Source organism: Notothenia coriiceps, unplaced genomic scaffold (genome assembly GCF_000735185.1).
Source record: "Notothenia coriiceps isolate Sejong01 unplaced genomic scaffold, NC01 NC01_scaffold00031140, whole genome shotgun sequence".
NCBI classification, from domain to species: Eukaryota; Metazoa; Chordata; class Actinopteri; order Perciformes; family Nototheniidae; genus Notothenia; species Notothenia coriiceps.
The window spans coordinates 273545-293804 of record NW_011363841.1 but is presented as its reverse complement, the minus strand read 5'-3'; the positions used below and the strand labels follow the sequence as shown (position 1 = coordinate 293804).

Here is a 20260-nt window from a genome sequence, read left to right as displayed (position 1 = left end):
TTTTGTATGTGATATGGACCTTGAGTCTGAAATAAAGATTGAATGATTCTCTCTCTCTCTCTCTCTCTCTCTCTCTCTCTCTCTGTCTCGCTCGCTCACAAAGGCTGTGTGTTCCTCCGTGGCGATGACGGCTTGCCAGGCCCGGTTCTACGGGGGTGCATAAGGGGACACAAACGGGATTTTGAAAAGTGGGGGGGGACATGTCCCCCCTGTCCCCAGTGGAAATTACGCCATGCGTGTGTGTGCGTTAAGTGCAATAAATATATATGCAAGTTGCAACACACAGAGTAAAGCTCTGCCCCTCATGTGTTGTATAGGCTGGCATGATAGGCTGTTCAATGGGGCTGATGTGTTGTGGATTCTGCCAGAAGGGAAATCAGCGGTCACACTCCTTATGAAGTGTGAGGTGTCACTCCACATTGCTTTTCTTCCCGACTGCAACGCTGGTCCCGCAAATCAAGCAAGAACGTGATTGGTCGATATTCATTGTGGGGGGTGGGGNCTTGTCTTTTTGTATGTGATATGGACCTGGAGTCTGAAATAAAGATTGAAGTCAAGATGGGAAAAATGGATAATATATGTTACACCAATACGATCATGAATTCAATCTTTATTTCAGACTCCAGGTCCATATCACATACAAAAAGACAAGACACACATCAATAAATAAGATAAAAAGCTAAACACAAAACAGATAAAAACATAAAATCAGTCCAATCACAGCCAGCCACACATGCTCACTGTCTGTATAGGCTATTGCGCCAATGTCTCCAAATCATGGAAGAGAACCGAGTAGAACTCTTCACAGGGTTAATTAAAATTGAGATAACATGATTGTCCGAGTCTTCTAGGCGACACATGAATTTGTACATTAACTTTCTTAAAAGGGCTTGACAAGTAGGTACCCCCAAGTTAACAAACAGCTGGCTGGCACTGTGCCATCTTGGTACCCTCAGCAGCAACCGTAAAGCATTATTGTATGCAACTTTTAGTTTTTGCATGCTTCTAGCCTTGTAGTTACTCCACAGGTGAGCCGTGTACAATGGTGTACAGAAAGCTTTAAAAAGTGATACCTTACATCTACAGAGCACTTGTGAAATTTCCGCATTAATATGTTTGCCTGGGCATACAGTTTGCAGCGTTGTCTATGGATGTCTTTGTCATCTGTGAGATCATCAGAAATATAATGACCAAGGTACTTAATCTCACTGCACACAAGAAGAATGTTGCTACTGAGAATAACATCATTTGTCTAGGGGGGATTTTTATATCTTTTTGTTTTTAGTATTTTCTTTTCTATGCCCCTTGTTTGAATAAGTTGTAGGTACACCCCCATAACCCTGTTCGTACTGTATATCATGTTATAGCATGTGTGAAGGTCAGTGAGGCCTGCCTCTGTATTATCCACAAATATGTACATTTGATTTGTGATTTCACTGTTAACTACAGAAGGCTTACAGAGAATATTGTATTATCTATGAGTGTAAACATGTGAAAAGCTGAATAAAAAGAGAATTTCAAAAAAAGAAAAAGCATTAGTCAAAGATAAAACATAAACCCATCTGATACGATTCTTAAAACAAAACAAGGAGAATATTATTCATATGACATGCCGCTGATAAGAGTCTAAATAGTTCAGGCAGGGGAGATTACAGACTCATTTAAAATAGGAAGCAGTAGTCCTCTGAGAACATGTTGTGCTCCAGAGCTCCAAACTGCTTTTTTTGTCACATAAACACCCCGAAAAACGGCCTGAAATGACTGAGAAAACAATACATTTGATTCAAAACCATAATTACTCTGTTTTTCCTCCCATATCATGTCCAATCAAACTAATCACTTTTCCTACAGCTTCACTTAAAGTGTTGTTCAAAATAAAAACACAGCTGTTTCTTTTTGTCACCAAAGAAACGTATGTCATGACGAATATGCAGCTAAAAGATGTTTGTTGGCAAGTTCTTTTATATCAGAAATGTCTTATTATACAATACTTTCTAATCTCTTAGATTACACAAATCATAAGTGAGCATACCCAACTGATTCGAGACAACTGCGCTCTCATCTTAATAAACCAATGTTTTAAAAAGCAAAAGTTTCAATCTGCTGTCAAATCTCAATTGTGATCTCAATGTCAATTTGTCTTGCCTTCTAGTAACATACACTACTTTCCCATGTGAATCAAAAGCCTATTTACATGAAATAAATGTCTGTACTATAAAATGTGGGGAAAAGCCCAACTTTCTTAAGTGCCTGTAAGATAAAGAACTTTTTAGGAAAATTGTTATGGTGTTCAATTCTCAGAAAATTGAGGCTCTGGTGTGAGTATGTGAGGTATTTAACATCGGTCATTGATAAGTGGTTACTTTACAAAGGAACAGATTCACCACATTGTGTGAATTCATCTAGCTTAATCCCCCGGAGGAGCTGCAGAAGGAGATCATATGATTGTCCAAAGATCGGCCACAAGATCTGTGTCATCCAGCAGCAGTGTAGAAGAAAACAAGCATAACAAAAGCTATGGTCAGTTCATTTCAGGGCATTGCCTATCAAAACTTGTTTGGTTTTCCATTCAAACAAACATTAAGTCATCTAATTTGAGCTGAGTTACATAACGCTACAGTATGATAATGTATTATATGATTGGATGTTAATGAAGAGTTTTTCCGTCACTAGTTCATATTGACAGATCTGTCTTGCTGGTAGCCATTTATAATCTGATCAACCGTCTCATCAGAGGAAACTACATTACAACAGCAACATGCATGGGAAAGCACACACATGTCATGTTATCTCGGTCAAGGTTCAAGGTTCTTTACTAGTCATAGGTACAAAGTCGTTATGTCGATGAAAATCTTAGGTCACAGGCTTCTCCAACAGTGCAACACAATATTATCTATATGTTATGACAGGAATGAAAGCCATGGTGTTGTTTGGGACTAAAGATTAGTCACAGTCACAGGATAACATTTTATTTGTATTCACATGTTTTCTTTCTTTGTGTGAAAACTGGATCATAAATATTTCATTAGTGTTTAATCTGCAAGGAATGTGAACACAAAGCCAGCAGTGTAGCATAAATATACACTAAACTAGAGCGTACAAAGCATTAACAAACGCCTGGGGCATTTAATGAGATATTTATCTTGTCTTCACAAAACATCATATGACATCTCAGGCATGTGATACTATTAAATGGGAACCAGACAGGGCAGGCTACTTCTTTTGTTGCTTCATGTTTTTCTCTGCATTTGTGCTCAGCCCTGACATCAACAGATGTTTCTGGACATGCAGCAAAGGCTAAAGTGTATCTGCGATGCACCAATTGCTGTGTCTGACATAAATTAGAACATGTCTGGTTTGATATCTGTGGAAATCAGACAAATAATCATCGTATTATCCTAAAATCCCTGTATTTAATACAAACAGACATTCTGGCAACAGGCTTTTCAGTTCACATTTTCCTAATTCAGTTACAGGCCTAAGGCATACCAGCAAATATTAAATTAAAAATACTTAAGCTCTCCACTTTGTCCACGTTTTATTAGTTATTTGCAAAGAGCACTTATCACTCACTGTTTTCGGCCCCATGTCTATACTGTAGGGTTTATTTTTGGACACGGAGGACAGGATGTTCTCAGGTCTCTGATGCGATAGAAAATGACTGATCAGTATATATTAAAGGTTATGAAATCATCCATATATAATGTGTTGTGGACCATTAAAACACAATATACAATATGAGTGCATGAATGTACTGCATTTATATGGATGGCTGTACATTATTTTGTATTTGTTTACTTTAGATGAATGGCTTCCAAGGCATAAGGACACACTTTCTGCCTAATCATTATTATTGAGCATATTGTAAGCATAGCATGCATAACATAGGACGTAACGTTGGGTTCTTAAGTCACATGACATGCAACATGAATCTGTAAGGACAATGTTAGTCTGTTTCCTTTCTACATAATGATGATGATCTTACTTCCAAGCTGTCAAAAAGCTGTGGCTTGAATACTGAAGACATTGATAATGTGTTGTTCAACCCATTTCATTTACATTGCATAAAATGAACTTTCTTAAACAAACCCTAATCTATGTCATTAACTAAAGACATCTCTACATAAAAACACTTTCAAAGTCAAAAAGGCTCATGGTAGCATGTTAATAAAAAGAAATGTGAGTAACTGAAAAAAGAGTAATTATTTTAAAAGTAATTATATGAAATTGTAATCGCAAAACTCTGTTAAACTTGCAAGCATAAAGCCAAAAGAATCAAGGTGGCATTTTACTTCTTGTACGATTTCCGTATTTTACTCTTAATAATAAACTGATACAAGATCTGTGTTTATTAAAAATAATTGAATACAGCATCTATAAAATGTTTTTCCTCCGAAACTTTTGCAAATAGATTTGATGAAGACAGTAATGCTTACTGCTGGTTTGCAAAAATCCTCCCAAGAAAACCGAATTATATATATTTGATGTTCTATACCTCAGACCAGGCAAATTATAATTATATATTATATAGATAAAAAATAAAATGTAATGCTTTTTCAGTGATCAGCTCAAGAACTCATCCTAGTTTTTGGGAAGACACGCATCACATATCCCTTTGATATTGCTTGCAAGTTCAATGGGTTCTTCTGTGAATGTGGGAGTTAACTTTTCTAAAAAGTCGGGTAATACCAACTAGTCAAGTGTTCAAGTCACTTTTGTTGCAATTAAAGCATCAACCCGCTTTGAAGAATCTTCCCCTTTAAAAACACTTTATCTAAATGCTGCGTTCGCAGATGTATACATATACAGTTCACCTATACTACAGGAAACAGCCCTAAGCTGTTTCATTTTTTCACAAAGAAAGGAATGATGACATTTTCTTAATCCTGTCCAATAACTTAATGTCACAGAAAATGATACGCTTCGCTATAAATAGAGCTCATCAGGACTTAAGAGAAAAAGGCAGGAAGAGGATGATGCTCAGCGGCCACCTGCAGTGACATTACAGCCCAGCTTTTAGACATTTTGAAATCACCTTTTATTCTACATTTTTAGAAATGTTCTAGAATAATCAATAGTTTATTAAAAGGCAGTGCAGACAGTGTCTTTAGACTCCAAGGGGGGGAAATGGATTTTAGGAATTTAAACGAACAGTTTGACATATTTGGAAATAGACATACTCACTTTCTGGCTGAGGGTTAGATAACAAGATTGCTTACAACATTGCTTTTCTATTATAAATGTACAGCTTGATTCCAGCAGATGGTTAGCTTAGCATAAAGAAAACCGAAAAGTAAACGACTAGCCTGGCTGTCTTGTCTGTCAAGGAAGCAAAATCCACCTACTAGCCACTCACTTTCATACTGTGCATGGTTTTATGTCATTAATACACAAACTAAAGTATAAAAACAGCTGTTGTTACCATAGACTGTATATATAAAGGTTGTTACTGGTGGAGTTGCGCCAAATGAACAGTCCAGCACATTAACACCCCAAAACATCAAAAGTTGCGTCAATATGCTATTTAAACATATTGGAAATATAAAGGATCCAAGTCAAGGGACAAGTTCAAACCATATATGACACTGTTACACACAAACTTCATCAAGGGGCTCTATTATGCTTTTTGGGGTTTTCCCTTTCCTGTAGGGATTTATAAAGGGTGTTGTGCTTGTAAAAGGTCTACAAAGGCTAAAGCTGATTCAAACTGGCTCTCTTGGATGTTGTATAGATAACCATGGATTTACAGCACACTAGCCTGTACAGAATGTACTGTACTGAATTTCTGAACAAATATCAGGACAGTAAAGTAAATTAAACCTCAAAAGAAGCACATTTAACTTCAGAACATTGCTGTTAATCACATGGATGGTTCTTGGAAATCTTGTCAATTTCAGTGAACAAGCCAGAAAAATGTTCAATAAAAGGAACAATATGTGCAATCATTTTGTAGATAAACATGCAGTTTAAAAAGCAGTGGACAGTTCACTTTTTTGAGATTAAATTGGAATTACAAAAAACAAGGCCAGTATTTCATCTCAGCATGCTGATCACTTTAAGGGTTATGTGACTTTGTTCTGCTGTAGCGTTTGTAATATCCTCTGAGGCCATCATACTGTGGTTTTATGTGGTCTGTTCCAGCTTTTATGAGCCGCCTCCGGTCAGTGTTCTGTGCACGTTATCTCATTAATGAGGATTACCATAATGTAGGTTGTTGCAATCTAGTAATCCAGGACCCCATTGTCAAAAAGTAGCTTAATCATATTTGAGACGTCTTTTGAAAGCCAATTTTTAGGCCTGGGTTAATCTACTCGGACCTGCTTTGGCTTTCATTTATAGCATGAATGGCCACAACTGTCTACATACTTTAACAAGGTGTTATGGTTGTTCTGCACTTGATCCTGTTCCGAGCTTTATTGAGTGCTTGTGCTCTTTTTTCAGCAATGCCCTGCTTCTTATTCATACCGGTGCACACCTGCGATCTCAGGAGCTGACCCGGGGCTAGCACCGTCGTCCACCTACTGTATGGATGTCTGAGCGGATGAGGTTTGACCCTGCACTCGTAACCTGAGTTGCACCAGTCGCACCTTGAAGGAAAACAAAAAGACTGCTGGAGATTTTTAGCAGCCATAAGCATGGGGTCAATGCACCCTAATTATTGAAGCTCCATGTACATGTACCTGATAGCACTATTGGAAATAGTGCTATCAGGTGAAGAAAGTTCAACTATGTTTTGTTGCAGGCTGCACAAAGCTGAACAATGGAATGTCTAATTTGAAATTTCACACAATGCTTTACATGCGGCTGTGAATAATCGATAAATAAGCACCTACTAAGACATGACTAATCACACAACACATGGACAGATGTGGACAACTGTATTTCTCTCAAGAGGAGCAAAATATGTTTAGAATAAACACAGAATATATATGTTTATCATTTCAAAATAGTTACATTAAAAATTATGGGGGAGATCGGAGCTGGTCATGAAGTGCATAGAAAGATTTAAATTGTTAGATTGAGTTTTTCTAGGCCAAATCTTGTCTTTGGCATCCTGCTCTAATTCCTCAGAAATTAGCATGCACCTTTCCCTGTATGAACACAGCAGGGCTGTCATTGGCCGTGACTTTCAAACTGACAAAAGGCTGCTCTTGAAAAATATTAAACCTCTTCCTTAATTTATTCATCAAAATCAGTTTTTCTCTTCAAAATGCCCCCAATTAAACTCACATTAGTTTGACGATGGTAGCAGCAGCAACTTGCAAATAATACAATCATTTGTGTCGAGAAATATCACATTATGTGTGCTTGTATTCACATCCCATTACTAAGTCCAGTCATGATAATAGCTCAGTGAGACTGCACCGTCAAGCACAGCCGAAGGCATCAGTTTGTGATTAAAGTGGTTGGGACAAAAGGGTTCCGATGAAACATACATGAGATATAAGGAAATAAAATGAGGATCAGAGTGGCGGGTTGGTAAAAAATGGCATTAAGGCACATTAAAAAGGCATAGCCTAGAGAATACAAAAATACTGAGCATGAAACACAACATTGTGGTGGGACCTGTGTCCTCTGTGTAAATGACATCTATGAGCACAGCATGCTTTGAGGTCAATGCTAACATCGGCATGCTAACAAGCTCTCAATGAAAATGTTTAAATGGTAGTTCATCATTTTCGTTTCGCATGTTAGCATACTGCCATTAGCAAATAGCACTAAACAGGAAGTATAAATTATCTTGATGGGAATGTCATCAGTTATATCGTCATAAATCAAAATATAGGACACATTTTATTCACATGATGTTTGCGCTAAATGAAATGACAGAAGATCATCAAAGCTAGCATGAGTCATCCTGATGGGAAACAATTTCATCAGATCACATTCATCATAGGGGACTGAATGCAGGTCCTTGATTTGCCAATTTCTTCCCCTCTGGGAATCTCTCCTTATCCTGAATCTACTTTATCTGGAGCAAGAGTCAAAGCAAACTTGACATTGCAGACATTTGGCCACGTAAGATACTGTATGTTGACTTGTTGACAACATCTTGGTTATAACTAATACAAAAAGAAAGGGAGGAAAAATGATATAGCCTACTATAAATTAATTATGTGATTTTGATTCAGGGTTGTATTTTTCTTTTGCTGTAAGTCAATAGAGCTCAACAGGCTAATTAAAGCAGGTCAGCTATTGTCCTGGAGCAGAAATAATAGCTCAAAGTGGCTGTGTTAAAAAAATCATTTTATGGTCCACTTTGAACATCATTTGGGAGAGAGGGAAGCATCATAAGGAATGAATAAACAGTCAGTCAGGGGAAAGCTCACTCACCTGTGGTCCGATCCCGGCAGAGCTCTCAAAGTTGAGTTGGATCAAACTCTGAATAACTCTCCTCGCAAGCTGAATTCTAATGATGGCAGAAATCCATGTCCATCTTTGGTGAGAAGGTTAGGTTACACAGTAGCTTCACTCAATAGATTCAGATCAGATCTATTGTCAACCACGACAGTCCGCTGCAGAGAGTGACAGAGTGAAAGATGTGAGAGATTACAGAAAGTGACCTACTCTCTGTCTACAGACCGTATCTCTCACTGTTCCCTGGTCTACAGAGCTTTGCCCTGTTCCCATCACCTCACCAATGAGCACCACACACCTGTATTAGAATTAACATTTTTCCGAAAATGTTTTCTTTTGTTTAAATGTGTTTGTGCTACGACTAATGTTTTTAATGTTAAAGATAGTTTTGTGTACCATACATGTTGTTTTTTCCAACTGAACATACCGTAAAGACTGTCAAAATGCATGTTATTTTATTTTGGTCACAATTGTTATGCACTTAGTAATGAAACAAATTCCAAATAAAATAAATACCAGGGACCTGGTTAAAAAAAAAAACGTGGAATATTTAAAAGCTTTTTCGCCATGTGCAGTTTGATTAAAATTCAATAAACACACGTCTTTATTTAAAAGTAATTAAACTCAATTGTGCAGGTATTTTCTGTCGAAGAGTCCCTTAGATTTATGTTTCATCCGATTCCCTCAAGTAAACCTAAAGATAGCAGTTATTGACTCTTCCATTTTACTAACTTTAACAGGAAATACTTGTCATATTTGAAGAATGAAAATTAACACTCATTCAAATTATTAAATAAACGTCTAGAGTGAATTATGGGGATGCACGAAATTGTGCACTGCATCAAAATGCTTCTAATAGGAGTTTGTTTTACTCTCCTTAATTATTCAAATTTGTGATGCAAGGTGCAAAAAATGACAATATTTCTGGGAATCAGTTTGAAGTAGCTTTTTTTTTTAGATGTGCTTGTCTTGTTACAAGACAGAGTGAATTATCTTTGAAGGGAGGGAACTAGTGTCCCCTGAGGCGCAAGCTGCGTTTGGTAAAGCGCACAGCGGATGCACACAGTTAATGGTCAAATCAGTTTGCTTCCAGAGATTAACATGTGCCACGGACCATCGCTCTTCATGGATTTAGAATGAATTATATTTCACTTTTTCCAGTTTTAAATCACATAATATGTGTTAGGGACTTAAGGAGATAATACGTGCTTTTGGAGAGTGCGCGAGTTTGGTTCCCAAGTTTGGAGACCAGACGCCAGCTGGAGAGTGTCGAGTGCCTCCATCACAACAAAAACAACGTCAACAACTACTAAAACATCGAGGCTTTTTAAGCGGATGTCAAGATGAATGACACGGACGATTTTTGCAAAAACAACCAAACAGGGAACATGACCGACCCGTCATGTGTAAAACCAACTCCCGCGTCCCACAGCCAGTTCGACCTCGCCACTTTCATGCACATATTGCCTTCAATTTACGGCATCCTGTGTTCAGTGGGAGTTATAGCCAATGGACTGGTCATTTACGCGGTGAAAGCATGCAAGAAGAAAATGGTATCAGACATATACTTGCTGAACTTAGCAATAGCCGACATGCTGTTCTTGCTGGTGATGCCGTTCAACATTCACCAGCTGGTCAGAGACAGGCAATGGGTCTTTGGAAGCTTTATGTGCAAAGCGGTGGTGGTCGTGGATGTCAGCAACCAGTTTACCACAGTGGGAATTGTGACTGTGTTGTGCATTGATCGGTAAGTGTTAAATAACTCCATATCACAGACTTGGTTCCAATGTTCGTCGATATTATATTCTAACTAAGGTATTGGAAAAAAGTAAGATATATTTTGAAGGCATCCCATTATCACGTTTTGAAGATAATATATATATATATATATATATATATAGGCTACCAGGGCTTTGGGGATTATTTTCATTATCAGATAATATGACAATTATTTTCTCTATTAATCTTTTGGACTTGTTTGAAAATAGGAAAAGTTTTTTTTTAGAGTTCAAGATGATGTCTGTAAATGTATTTTTCCTTCAACCCAACATTTATATTTTACATTTAGCCTACATGATATAAAACTGAGAAAAAAAGCAGGAAATCTCCACATTTAAGAGGCTTTAAGAGGCTTTAAGCAGCATGTTCTGCAATCCCTGCTAGAAAAATGACTTTTAATTGATTATTGAAAAAGCTGGCAATTGATTTTTTGTTGAACTAATCATTCTTGGAATAATTGTGACAGCTGCAATGTATTTTGTCGACATTTCATTTACTTTTAAGTATTACATATTCCCTGTTTCTCAGTGTAATGTACAGATGCCATTGTTAAAAAAAGAGGTCACTTAGCAGCAGTCCATCTGAAGATACACTCATGGAGCAGGGTAACATCTGTGCAGCAGCCCATGAAAACCTAATGTTCACCACATAAATGAAATTAGAGTCATGTTTATGATCTGAGCACATCAAGGACATTTTAATGAGTCTGTGTGCCAAGTGTTGGACTGATAAACATCTCCATTTGAAGGTAATCACCGGAGCAGGGGTTGCTCTCACAGCTTTAATGTAACACATCTTCAGTGTAACATACATAATGCTTTTCTGTGGGCCATTTGACCAGCTAATTGTGTTCTGAGAACAGCACCTGCAGAGAAAAACAGCATTTACTGGTTCCATCACATGTGGTTATAGAGCACAAGTCTTGTTTGTTGTTTTCATTTCATCAAAATTATTTTTTAATCTAGCCTTGACATTTCAACAATTCAGCTCTATCCTTTTCAATAACTTTAATTATAAGTTTTAAAAAGTCACAAAGGTTTGCTGAAGCAAATACTGGAAGGAAATCAAGAGGAAATTCAGCTCCAAATTCAACACAAGAAATGATAGGCTGTAATCTTCTGCTGAAATGAGGTCACTAATATAACCATCCACACACCAGCAGACAAAAGAAAGCTAACATAAAGTTTACTAACAATAAACAAGCAATGCTTAAAAATAAGCAACATAATTACAATTCTTTCGTAGGGCTGTTAAAAAAATAAATAAATGAAATCCTAATTATATAAACAATGGACTATTTTTCCATTTGACAGCTCTAATAATACTCCTCTGCTTCATGCCCGATCAAAACAAGAACACATTTCTGTCCAATAGATTATCCAAGTTAATGAGTGCATCAAGTGACATGGAAAAAGTTAACTTCTGATGCTAAACTTACAAAGTTATGTCTGTCTAAAACATGCACGTCTAGTTTCAAACAACAACTTTCTCTAAGTTTTAAAATGTTCCAGCCACCAAACAAAAAATATAACTTTAACCAGTGGTGAAGAGAAAGCATACTACCAACAAAGACAGAGTTGCTTTAATCCATACAAGAAATAATTATTTCTGCATGTTCCACTTCGACTGAGGACAGTGAGTAATTTAATTGGATTTCATGGTTTCAAGTTATTTGGATATCAACGTGTTTCCCCTAGGATGGAGTCATAGCAACGGTGCTAAGGCACGTGGGCCTAGCATAATGTGAGCGCGGAGTGCGTGGAATTTTTTAGTGTGTGCGTGTGCGAAGTGCACCCCGCCAATTTGTTTCTATGTGTCTGCCAGCACAAGAAAGGCTCTTGAGGCCTAGTACCAGGGCCGGTTTCAGCCAATTTGCTGCCCTAGGCGAGATTTTATATAAAAATAATAAATGAAATATCTCTACAAAAGACAAATACACTACAAAAACAGAAACTTATTGACATAGGTAATATACATCAAAATGGCTTCAAATGTATTCAGTATTGTATGAACTTGTTTTAATTGGGGGGTCGACGTCACATCCTCTAGGGGGGTAAAAATGCTTCAATCTGGTGCACTTTGAGCACACAATTACTAGAGACCTGATCTAGGGGGTACAACTCTAAAACACCCATATGAAAAAGATCGGTTTACATTTTAATAAGTATGTGAACATAACCAATAACCTACCATAGCCAATAACAAATAAATGTAACATATTTTATTTTTGTTGTTCATTTATATCTTATTTTACCTAGTTAACATTTATTTATTTATGCATATTTTTGTATCTCTCCAACTTTAAATGATATTTTTGGTTAACTGTCCTATAGTATACATTGGAAAGATTTCAAACCTGTTTTTATTTATCCTAATAATTATAAAGGAGTACCTTGGAAATGTGTGTTTACATAATTTGTAAACACATATTTGTTTGAGACCCACTGAGATAACTAAAATTAACTATCTAAACACTCAGGGTCCTTTACCTCACTGAGCCTCTCAGTCTGACAGGAGAGCTCTCCTCCACCCTGGTTGGAGAAACATCTACTTCTTATAACCGTTAGCGCAGCTAGCACCAGATTCTAATAACAACAGCACTGGTACCGGTGCGCCCTCTCTCTCTCTTACCCTCGCTCTCTCACTCCCACGCTCGCACTTTGGCTGTGAGCTGCGGGCGCCAACATAAGCCACGATAAGCCAACATCCCCCACTTTCATCACTTACAGCGCCCATCGTACAGGGCAAATGAAAAGTGTAACCCCGCTGCGCCGCCGCTATGGAAACACTGACATGTACCCATTTCCAAATAAAAAAAGAGTCACGTGTAAACATTATTAGAAGAGCAATGGTAGTAATACAAGAAGTAGAAAGAGAAACTTTCACAAAAAAAACGTTTCACCTGAACCTATTTGCAGCCTAATGCCTTTCCTCACACAACAGACAACCACAGAGCATTACATATCTACTGCACTATGGTTTGGGCAGTCCAAAGTGCACATTTTTGAACATATCAATATCTTAGCTTGGCTGATCAGCGGCAGCACATCTGCAGGCCTGCCAGATTTGGTACACACATGATTCAACTATCACACTAAAACTTTATTTATGTTACTTTTGTCAAGGATCAGAATTTCAAACACTACATGAAACCAAATAAACGAATAGTCTATGATAATTGAAATTTAGCAGGCTGTCCTAGAACGAATCACAAGAATGTCGGAGTCTTAACCGGACTGCTAAAGGGACGGATGCGGATAAACATGCTGTAAAAAGGAACTGGAGATAGGTAATTTGCCCCACTTAAATGACACTCGCTGTTGGTGATGACAAAGTGGTCATTCATTTCCAGCAAATGTCCTCAAGACTGTCAATTTTGTCCAAACTAGCTGAGCGGCTTTCAAAATGAAACAATCAAATGAATAATCCAAATGGAAATGTGTTCATTTTCCACTGCTGACATCCTGGGTAAATTATACTAATTTGCGCAAGAAATATATTGAGAGTGCATGACATCGTACTTGATGTAATTATATTCCTTTACTTGATTTGAGTCTCTGAGATTGTCAAAAATGAAAACGACCACTTTAAGCAAAACTTCCCTTCAGTGATGTTGCTTCAGTCATTTGTGTTACTGACAGGACTCACACTAAAATATCTTCTTCCTCCTTTAGGTACATAGCTATTGTCCACCCCACCTCCGAGAAGAGGACCATCCAGTGGACCATCATCATCAACATGCTGGTTTGGCTGGGCAGCATGCTCCTCACCGTCCCCGTCATGCTGTACGCCAAGGCCGTGCGCAGGCAGCAATTTGAGGTGTGCATAATGGACCTGGAAGGGCCTGAGGACATGTACTGGTACACTCTCTACCAGTCTATCCTGGGCTTCATCATCCCTCTTTTCATCATCAGCACCTTCTACTCTCTCACCCTCTACCACGTCTTCAGCTCCATCCGCCGCGTCAAGCGCAAGCAGTCCGTTTGTGCTAAAAGAGCCACCAAGATGGTCCTCATGGTCATCGCGCTGTTCCTGATCTGCTGGTCGCCCTACCACGTCATTCAGGTGATCAACCTGAGCAACGACAACCAGAATCTGGCCTTCATCTACGCCTACAACATCAGCATCTGCCTCTGCTACTCCCACAGCTGCATCAACCCGCTCATGTTGCTAATCTTCGCCCAGAATTACCGCGAGCGTCTTTGCTCCAGGAACGTGCTCTACAGCTCCCAGCACTCCTCCAAGGTCACGGTGGTCAAAGCGGATGGCTCCAGTACGACCAACGACCCCAACTACCGCTGCACTGTCATCTAATCACAGTGGACTTTTTTCCTTTCTTTTTTTTCTTGTACATACACATGTCGATGTTCTTGCCCAATAAGAAAGTTACTTGTGGCCTTTGAAGTCATGTTTTTGCAGCTTTGGAGATTGATAGCCTTCAAAACAAAAACAAAAAAACTGGGTATGAAGCTTTAGCATAAAAGTCAACCATGCCTAAGTAACATGTATTTTAAAAGTGCAATTTTTTTTTACATTTGCAGTGCAATATGCACTTACTTACTCACTCAATATACATTATTCAATTCACATTGCCCTACAGTCATGATGATAATGATACATTATACATATTAATTGGATGGGAATATGTTATAATGTAATATTTATGTATGTTAAACCATTCAGTGATTGTTACTATGTAATTAGTTTTATTTAAGGATTCATATTTGTATTATATTTGTCTCCTAAAACTTGGGCCCAGCCAAGCACACCTGAGGTATCACACACATGCTTAAGATCCAGCCACTGAGTCTTTAATTGGATCATTCATTTATATATATTTCTGTAAGTGAAGTTATGTTATTTGTCAATGCCACTTTTTGTTTTCCTTTTTTGCCATACGGATCATATTATTCTCTGATGGATGGAGGCGCAAATTGCAGATTTTACTTGCTGTGTATGTTTTGGTGCATTTTTTCAGTTTCCTTTCCATCTTATATATTTTCCTTTTTCAGTTATTGATACAAGCAGACTTATACACAAAACCCTACATAACCACTCTTAGCAACGGAAACTGGCTTACATAAATCCTTCTTATTTTTTGGTTGGTGGTTAAGTTTAGTTATATTAGTCATATTTCTGGAGACATATGACTAATTTGTCCATATTATAAGATGATTGTCCCTATTTCTATGTTTTATTTGCATGTCTCTACCTCTGTCTGTTTGGGAACTGTCTTTTCGCACAAAAAACGCCCCACAAAAACAACCGAAATTATATTGAAAACATAAATCCACTCCTCAGACGAAGGTTGGAGCGCTAAAAAGGAAAGCGGCTGTTTCTGAGCCAATCCTACAGGGAATAACAGCACTGACTTTCAAAGATGCACAGATGAGCAAGGACTCTGAGGGAGCAGCTCAAGTGTGAATCTATTCCCTTTTGGACAGAGAGCTTTCATTAACCTTTATCTACTACAGGGCGCACCAAGTGTCCTGCTGGTTTACTGACAACAGTGAAGTGCAGCCTTTGAGATCAGTCACTGACAAACATCAGCATGTTCAAGTGTGATATGTTTAACATTTCTTATTATCAGCCAGCCTCCTCAGGGCTCACCATGAAATGTAATTGCACTTAACAACAGTGGTTTGATTTTATCTTTACTCATTGTGACGTCCTTAGACTGCCACAAATGACTGTATGAAAATCAAGGGCTTATACATTGGCATAATAATGGCTGATAAATAACGCACTCGTGCTTTATAGATCAGTTATTAGCCATTCATTACAAACTCATAATGGAATTTCAGGTTGTAAAAGTTGATCATTCGATGGTGTTTATCATTTTTATATTTGATAAGAATGAAGTTATTGTAAATCCACAAATTATGTAAATCCACAAATAAATGTTTAACTATGAGAAAAGACTGCTATTATTATTGATATAATGAAGTATGTCACTGTTAAAGTTAATAGATTGTTGTTATTGAGACTTTGGTCCAGAGAGTCTGACAAACTACTTAGCCCCAAATTGGTACCTATCAATGGCCCATAACTGATTCAAACAAAAAATGTAAATGATTTATCAACCATTACTAGCAATAAATCCATATAAAATCCCAATTGTTAATAAAGATATTGTTTCAAAGGAAAGAAAGAAGGCATTTTATGGTATATTTCACGGTAGTCAGACATCAGAGTGTTACTGGTTGTTCACCATACGCACAGATTGAGAGTCTGTGTTTTACTATTTCTAGACTCAGCAGAACAGTCCCCTCCTGATTGTTTGAGACTTTAATCTCATGCAGCGTAAAACACCAATGACTGCTTTACAGTCGGTGTCGCACCAAAATAAAGGCTAACAAGAATCTGTCAGATTGTCATGATAGGCCCACGGCAGGGAGGTTTATCCCAGTGGATGTGTTACGATCTCAGTGGATGGATTTTAAAACACATCTGAAATTCTGTGCTTTTTGTCTCTCTGTTTATTCATCCAAGTCCTTAAGCCTCCTGAGATATTAACTCACACCTATCCACAATTCATGTTCTCCTGTTATTGTATTTAATGTACAATTTCCTTCAGATTTTGACTGTTTTTTAAAAGATTAGATGCATCTGTATTCACCCAAATTGCTCAGGAGCTGCTTTTGGGCTTTGAAGTGTATTTTTTGTGATAAAAAGCTATTTTCAAAATGGACTCAAGGGACAAATGCAGTGCTCTGCAGAGACAACAAACAAAGTGTGAAGGACAGGCAATGCTCCCACATTAATATCAAGTAATCTGCCCTGATTGAACATTTGCATAATGACAAGTGAGAGGCATGTACAGGAAATGTATATATTGCATTATCTTTAGTCATCAGAGTTATTCATTAATGTATGTATGTTTACAATGGCACTGGAGCACTAAATGTGATACTGTGCGTCTTGTACACTAATCTTGTGGCCTACTGTACGTTCAAATAGAAGTGCTTCATGTCAAATATTAATATTTTTTCTCTGTGCCATGTGCAAAGATTGTAGGCATTGTTTTTTCTATGACCAAAAGTGAATTACCAGCCGGGCCAAATGGGCTGTAGATTTACTCTGTGGTAATTAGTGTGTGATAATTAGGTTCATAATAATAATGTGTTTGGTTATATTCATCAAATTTTTTGAATTTGCAGGCTAAAACATATAGGCAAAATGTTAACAGTATGGTCATTTTAACTTTAGGATGTTTTTTTTTAATTGCGTAGGCTGATCTCTCAGGGCCACAGTAGGTGACCCCTGATGACATCGCTGTGACAAATCACGGTTAATATCAGGGGAAGTTAACAATTGACTTTCATTACATTTTGTTTATGGTGGTCCTATGTAGAGTCAAATAGACGATACAGCAGCATATGCTTTGAGGCGGGTCTACATTGTGATTGACAGGTCGCTGGCACTGTTTTCCGTGTTTGGGTGCTCTACATGTTTTCGTCTTAGAAATGTAACCCTTTCCCAGAGTGTTTTCAGCTCATTGTTACATTTTGTTGGCCTAAAATGTGTTTATCTGGCCCTGTTTTTGAAATAGTCTTTGTTAGTGTTTGGTATTGTTGAGTAGCTTTCACTGTTTTGTGATGTTTTGTGTATCCACTGGCCAATGAAATCTTTCAAAGCACATGTGTGTCTACACCAAAAACATGCCATCTGATCTCGTATAGTAGATTATTATGTGAGTTATAACTAAATGTAAACTTTGTTTGTGAAGATTCATATTGATATTGTAAAGGGTACTTTTATACTTTTAATTGTTTTCCAAATGCTGTCAATGGAGAAACTGCAGCTTGTACGTTGAAAGTCAGTTATTCAAGTAAAGTCAAACAAACTTGTCCAGAGACGACTTTTACTTTTATTTAATTTGTCAGTCCTCTTATTTCTTATCGAACAAACATAAAAACACCTGGACAGCTTTTAATCATTGATTGGTGCTGAGGAAATATTCTGCATTTGCCTTTCATTGCCCTCGCCCGCATGAAAGAAAAACACTTGACTTTGCAATTTACAGTGTTTTTCATGAGCTCTTAAATTATTTATGACTGTAGGAGGCTGCCAGCGGATGCCAACAGCGGAAGTAGAAAGGACTGCATGGAAATGAGAAGCACCGTCTTGTGGGAGTTTATTTGCATCAAGTTTGTCCGATGTTGAGGGACACGCTGATGGTCTATGACCTTTAGGAGGCACAAAATCAGAGGCTTGACAGCAGAAACAGTGTCAAACTCACGATCAATCATCCATATAAGGGACCAAGGAGGATAAGAAGTTAACTTTGTTTTTGTTTGATTTTTATGTTAACAACTGCAGGTTCATACCACAGAGGATTTCATTAACATGTCAACATTTCCCCTGAAGTATCAATGTGGCCCCGCAGCACTTTTATGTAGGACCATTTTTTTTTTTATGAGGCCAAAACTATTTGGGAATTATGGATCCTTTGTGCAATTTGATTTGAAAGTTGTAAACACAGTTGAACAAAATTATCATGGTAGGTGCTTTGCAATTTTTTCAATCTTTTAATTTCAGACTAGATTAACACAGCAGATACGTGATGCTAATGTGCAATATGGTCTTTGAGGAAAACATAACACATGCACACATATTTATATTTAACATTGAATTACAGAAAGTGTAATTTTACCTTTTACACGGGAGTTAAGACACCGGTTAGCTTAATTTAGCATAAAGACAAACAAAGAGGAAGAAAAACAGCATGGCTCTGTCTAAAGTCTAAAACATATGCAGACCAGAAACTCTAAAGCTTTGTTTTAAAGTTACATGTTGTTTTTAATCGGTAGTCTTACCAGATCATAGCTCGACCATGAGATTACCAGGCAACACGCAACACTCCAGGAGGTTTCTTAGCTGATAGCTGCTAAGAAATAGGCTATCATTAGATGAGATTAGATTCAACTTCATGGTCATTGCACATTGTACAACAAAATGCAGTTTGCATCAAATCAGAAAGTGCAAAGACTAGAGAAGGGAAGAGAAGTGTGTGAGGTTACAGCGGAGAGATGCATTGTCACAATCTTATGAAGGACCCTATGCAGCACTCGAGAAACCACGGAGTATTGGTAATGTACTTTATTGGCAATAATACCAGAGCAGAGGGATACCGGATGATGTACAGGCAAACGAACCGGAGGACAGCGGGCAGAAGGTGAGTCAGGGTCGGGCAGAGGGTCAGGGAGCAGGCGAGGCAGGATAGTCCAAGGACACGATCGGAACCGGGTAGGCAATCTGATAACAAACGCGTGAAAGACTAGCATAAGGCAAAGTACGATCTCGCAACGGGTGTGTGTCTGGTGAGGGTTTAAATACTGGCAGTAAAGCTAATGGGTGCAGAAGAGAAAGAGAGTGAGCAAAAACGTGGGTGTGGTTAACAGGTGAGACAGGTGAATGGAAAACTACTAGTGAATGATGGAGCCGACTGTGACACGCATAGCCTCACGTAGTGCATGCTCCGCCATTTTAGCGTATGTTAACACCATAAACCATTGTTTTTACATGTGGGCCTCTAGATGAAGGAGATGAGATATAACTTGTAATTTGTGAGATTCCAAACCTCTGGCAGACGTACAAATGTGACATTGTATCGGTCCAACTTTCTGCAATAGAGCTATTAAGCTTATTTTTCAAAATGTCAAACGTTTCCTGCCAGAACATAATTTCGGATATAATTAAATTGGCAGTACAGGGTTATACAAGAAAAATAAATGGAAAAATATCAAATAAGATTTGATTTATTTTTTCAGATAAAATGTAGTGGAATATCCTTAAAATCCATTCACATTGCATAAATAAGAAAAATAGAGCTGAGAAAGAAGGCAGTAAGTAGCCTACTAAGTCACTGAGTATAGGTGTGAAAAATTGTATGTTTTGAATGTTCATCTTATTTTATTCTGAAATAAATGTCTTCTCTTGTGCCTGTAAATTGTGTTAATAAAGTGAGATGGTGTTGACAGTTCATTATTAAAGATAAAAGAGTTAAACATACCCTCTACCCAACTCTTCACATTACCTCAACAGCACCTGTTCGAAGAATGATTGGACTGCAGTCCTTTTATGATCGGAGAAAACACATAAATCACATGATTTTTCTTCT

At 37.8% G+C, this 20260-nt stretch overlaps 1 protein-coding gene across 1 annotated transcript; it reads left to right on the top strand.

The window, feature by feature from the left end:
• Positions 1 to 9108: 9108 nt before the first annotated feature.
• Positions 9109 to 18448, top strand: mchr2b (melanin concentrating hormone receptor 2b). Its single transcript, XM_010787741.1, has 2 exons — positions 9109 to 10105; positions 13812 to 18448. The coding sequence occupies exons 1-2, from the start codon at positions 9702 to 9704 to the stop codon at positions 14449 to 14451; spliced, it is 1044 nt and encodes a 347-aa protein (XP_010786043.1). The 5' UTR covers positions 9109 to 9701; the 3' UTR covers positions 14452 to 18448.
• Positions 18449 to 20260: the final 1812 nt, after the last annotated feature.

Coding starts and splice junctions, on each gene's coding strand:
- mchr2b (XM_010787741.1), top strand. CDS start 9,702: ATGAATGACACGGACGATTTTTGCAAAAACAACCAAACAGGGAACATG. Junction 10,106..13,811: donor ACTGTGTTGTGCATTGATCG/GTAAGTGTTAAA, acceptor TTCCTCCTTTAG/GTACATAGCTATTGTCCACC.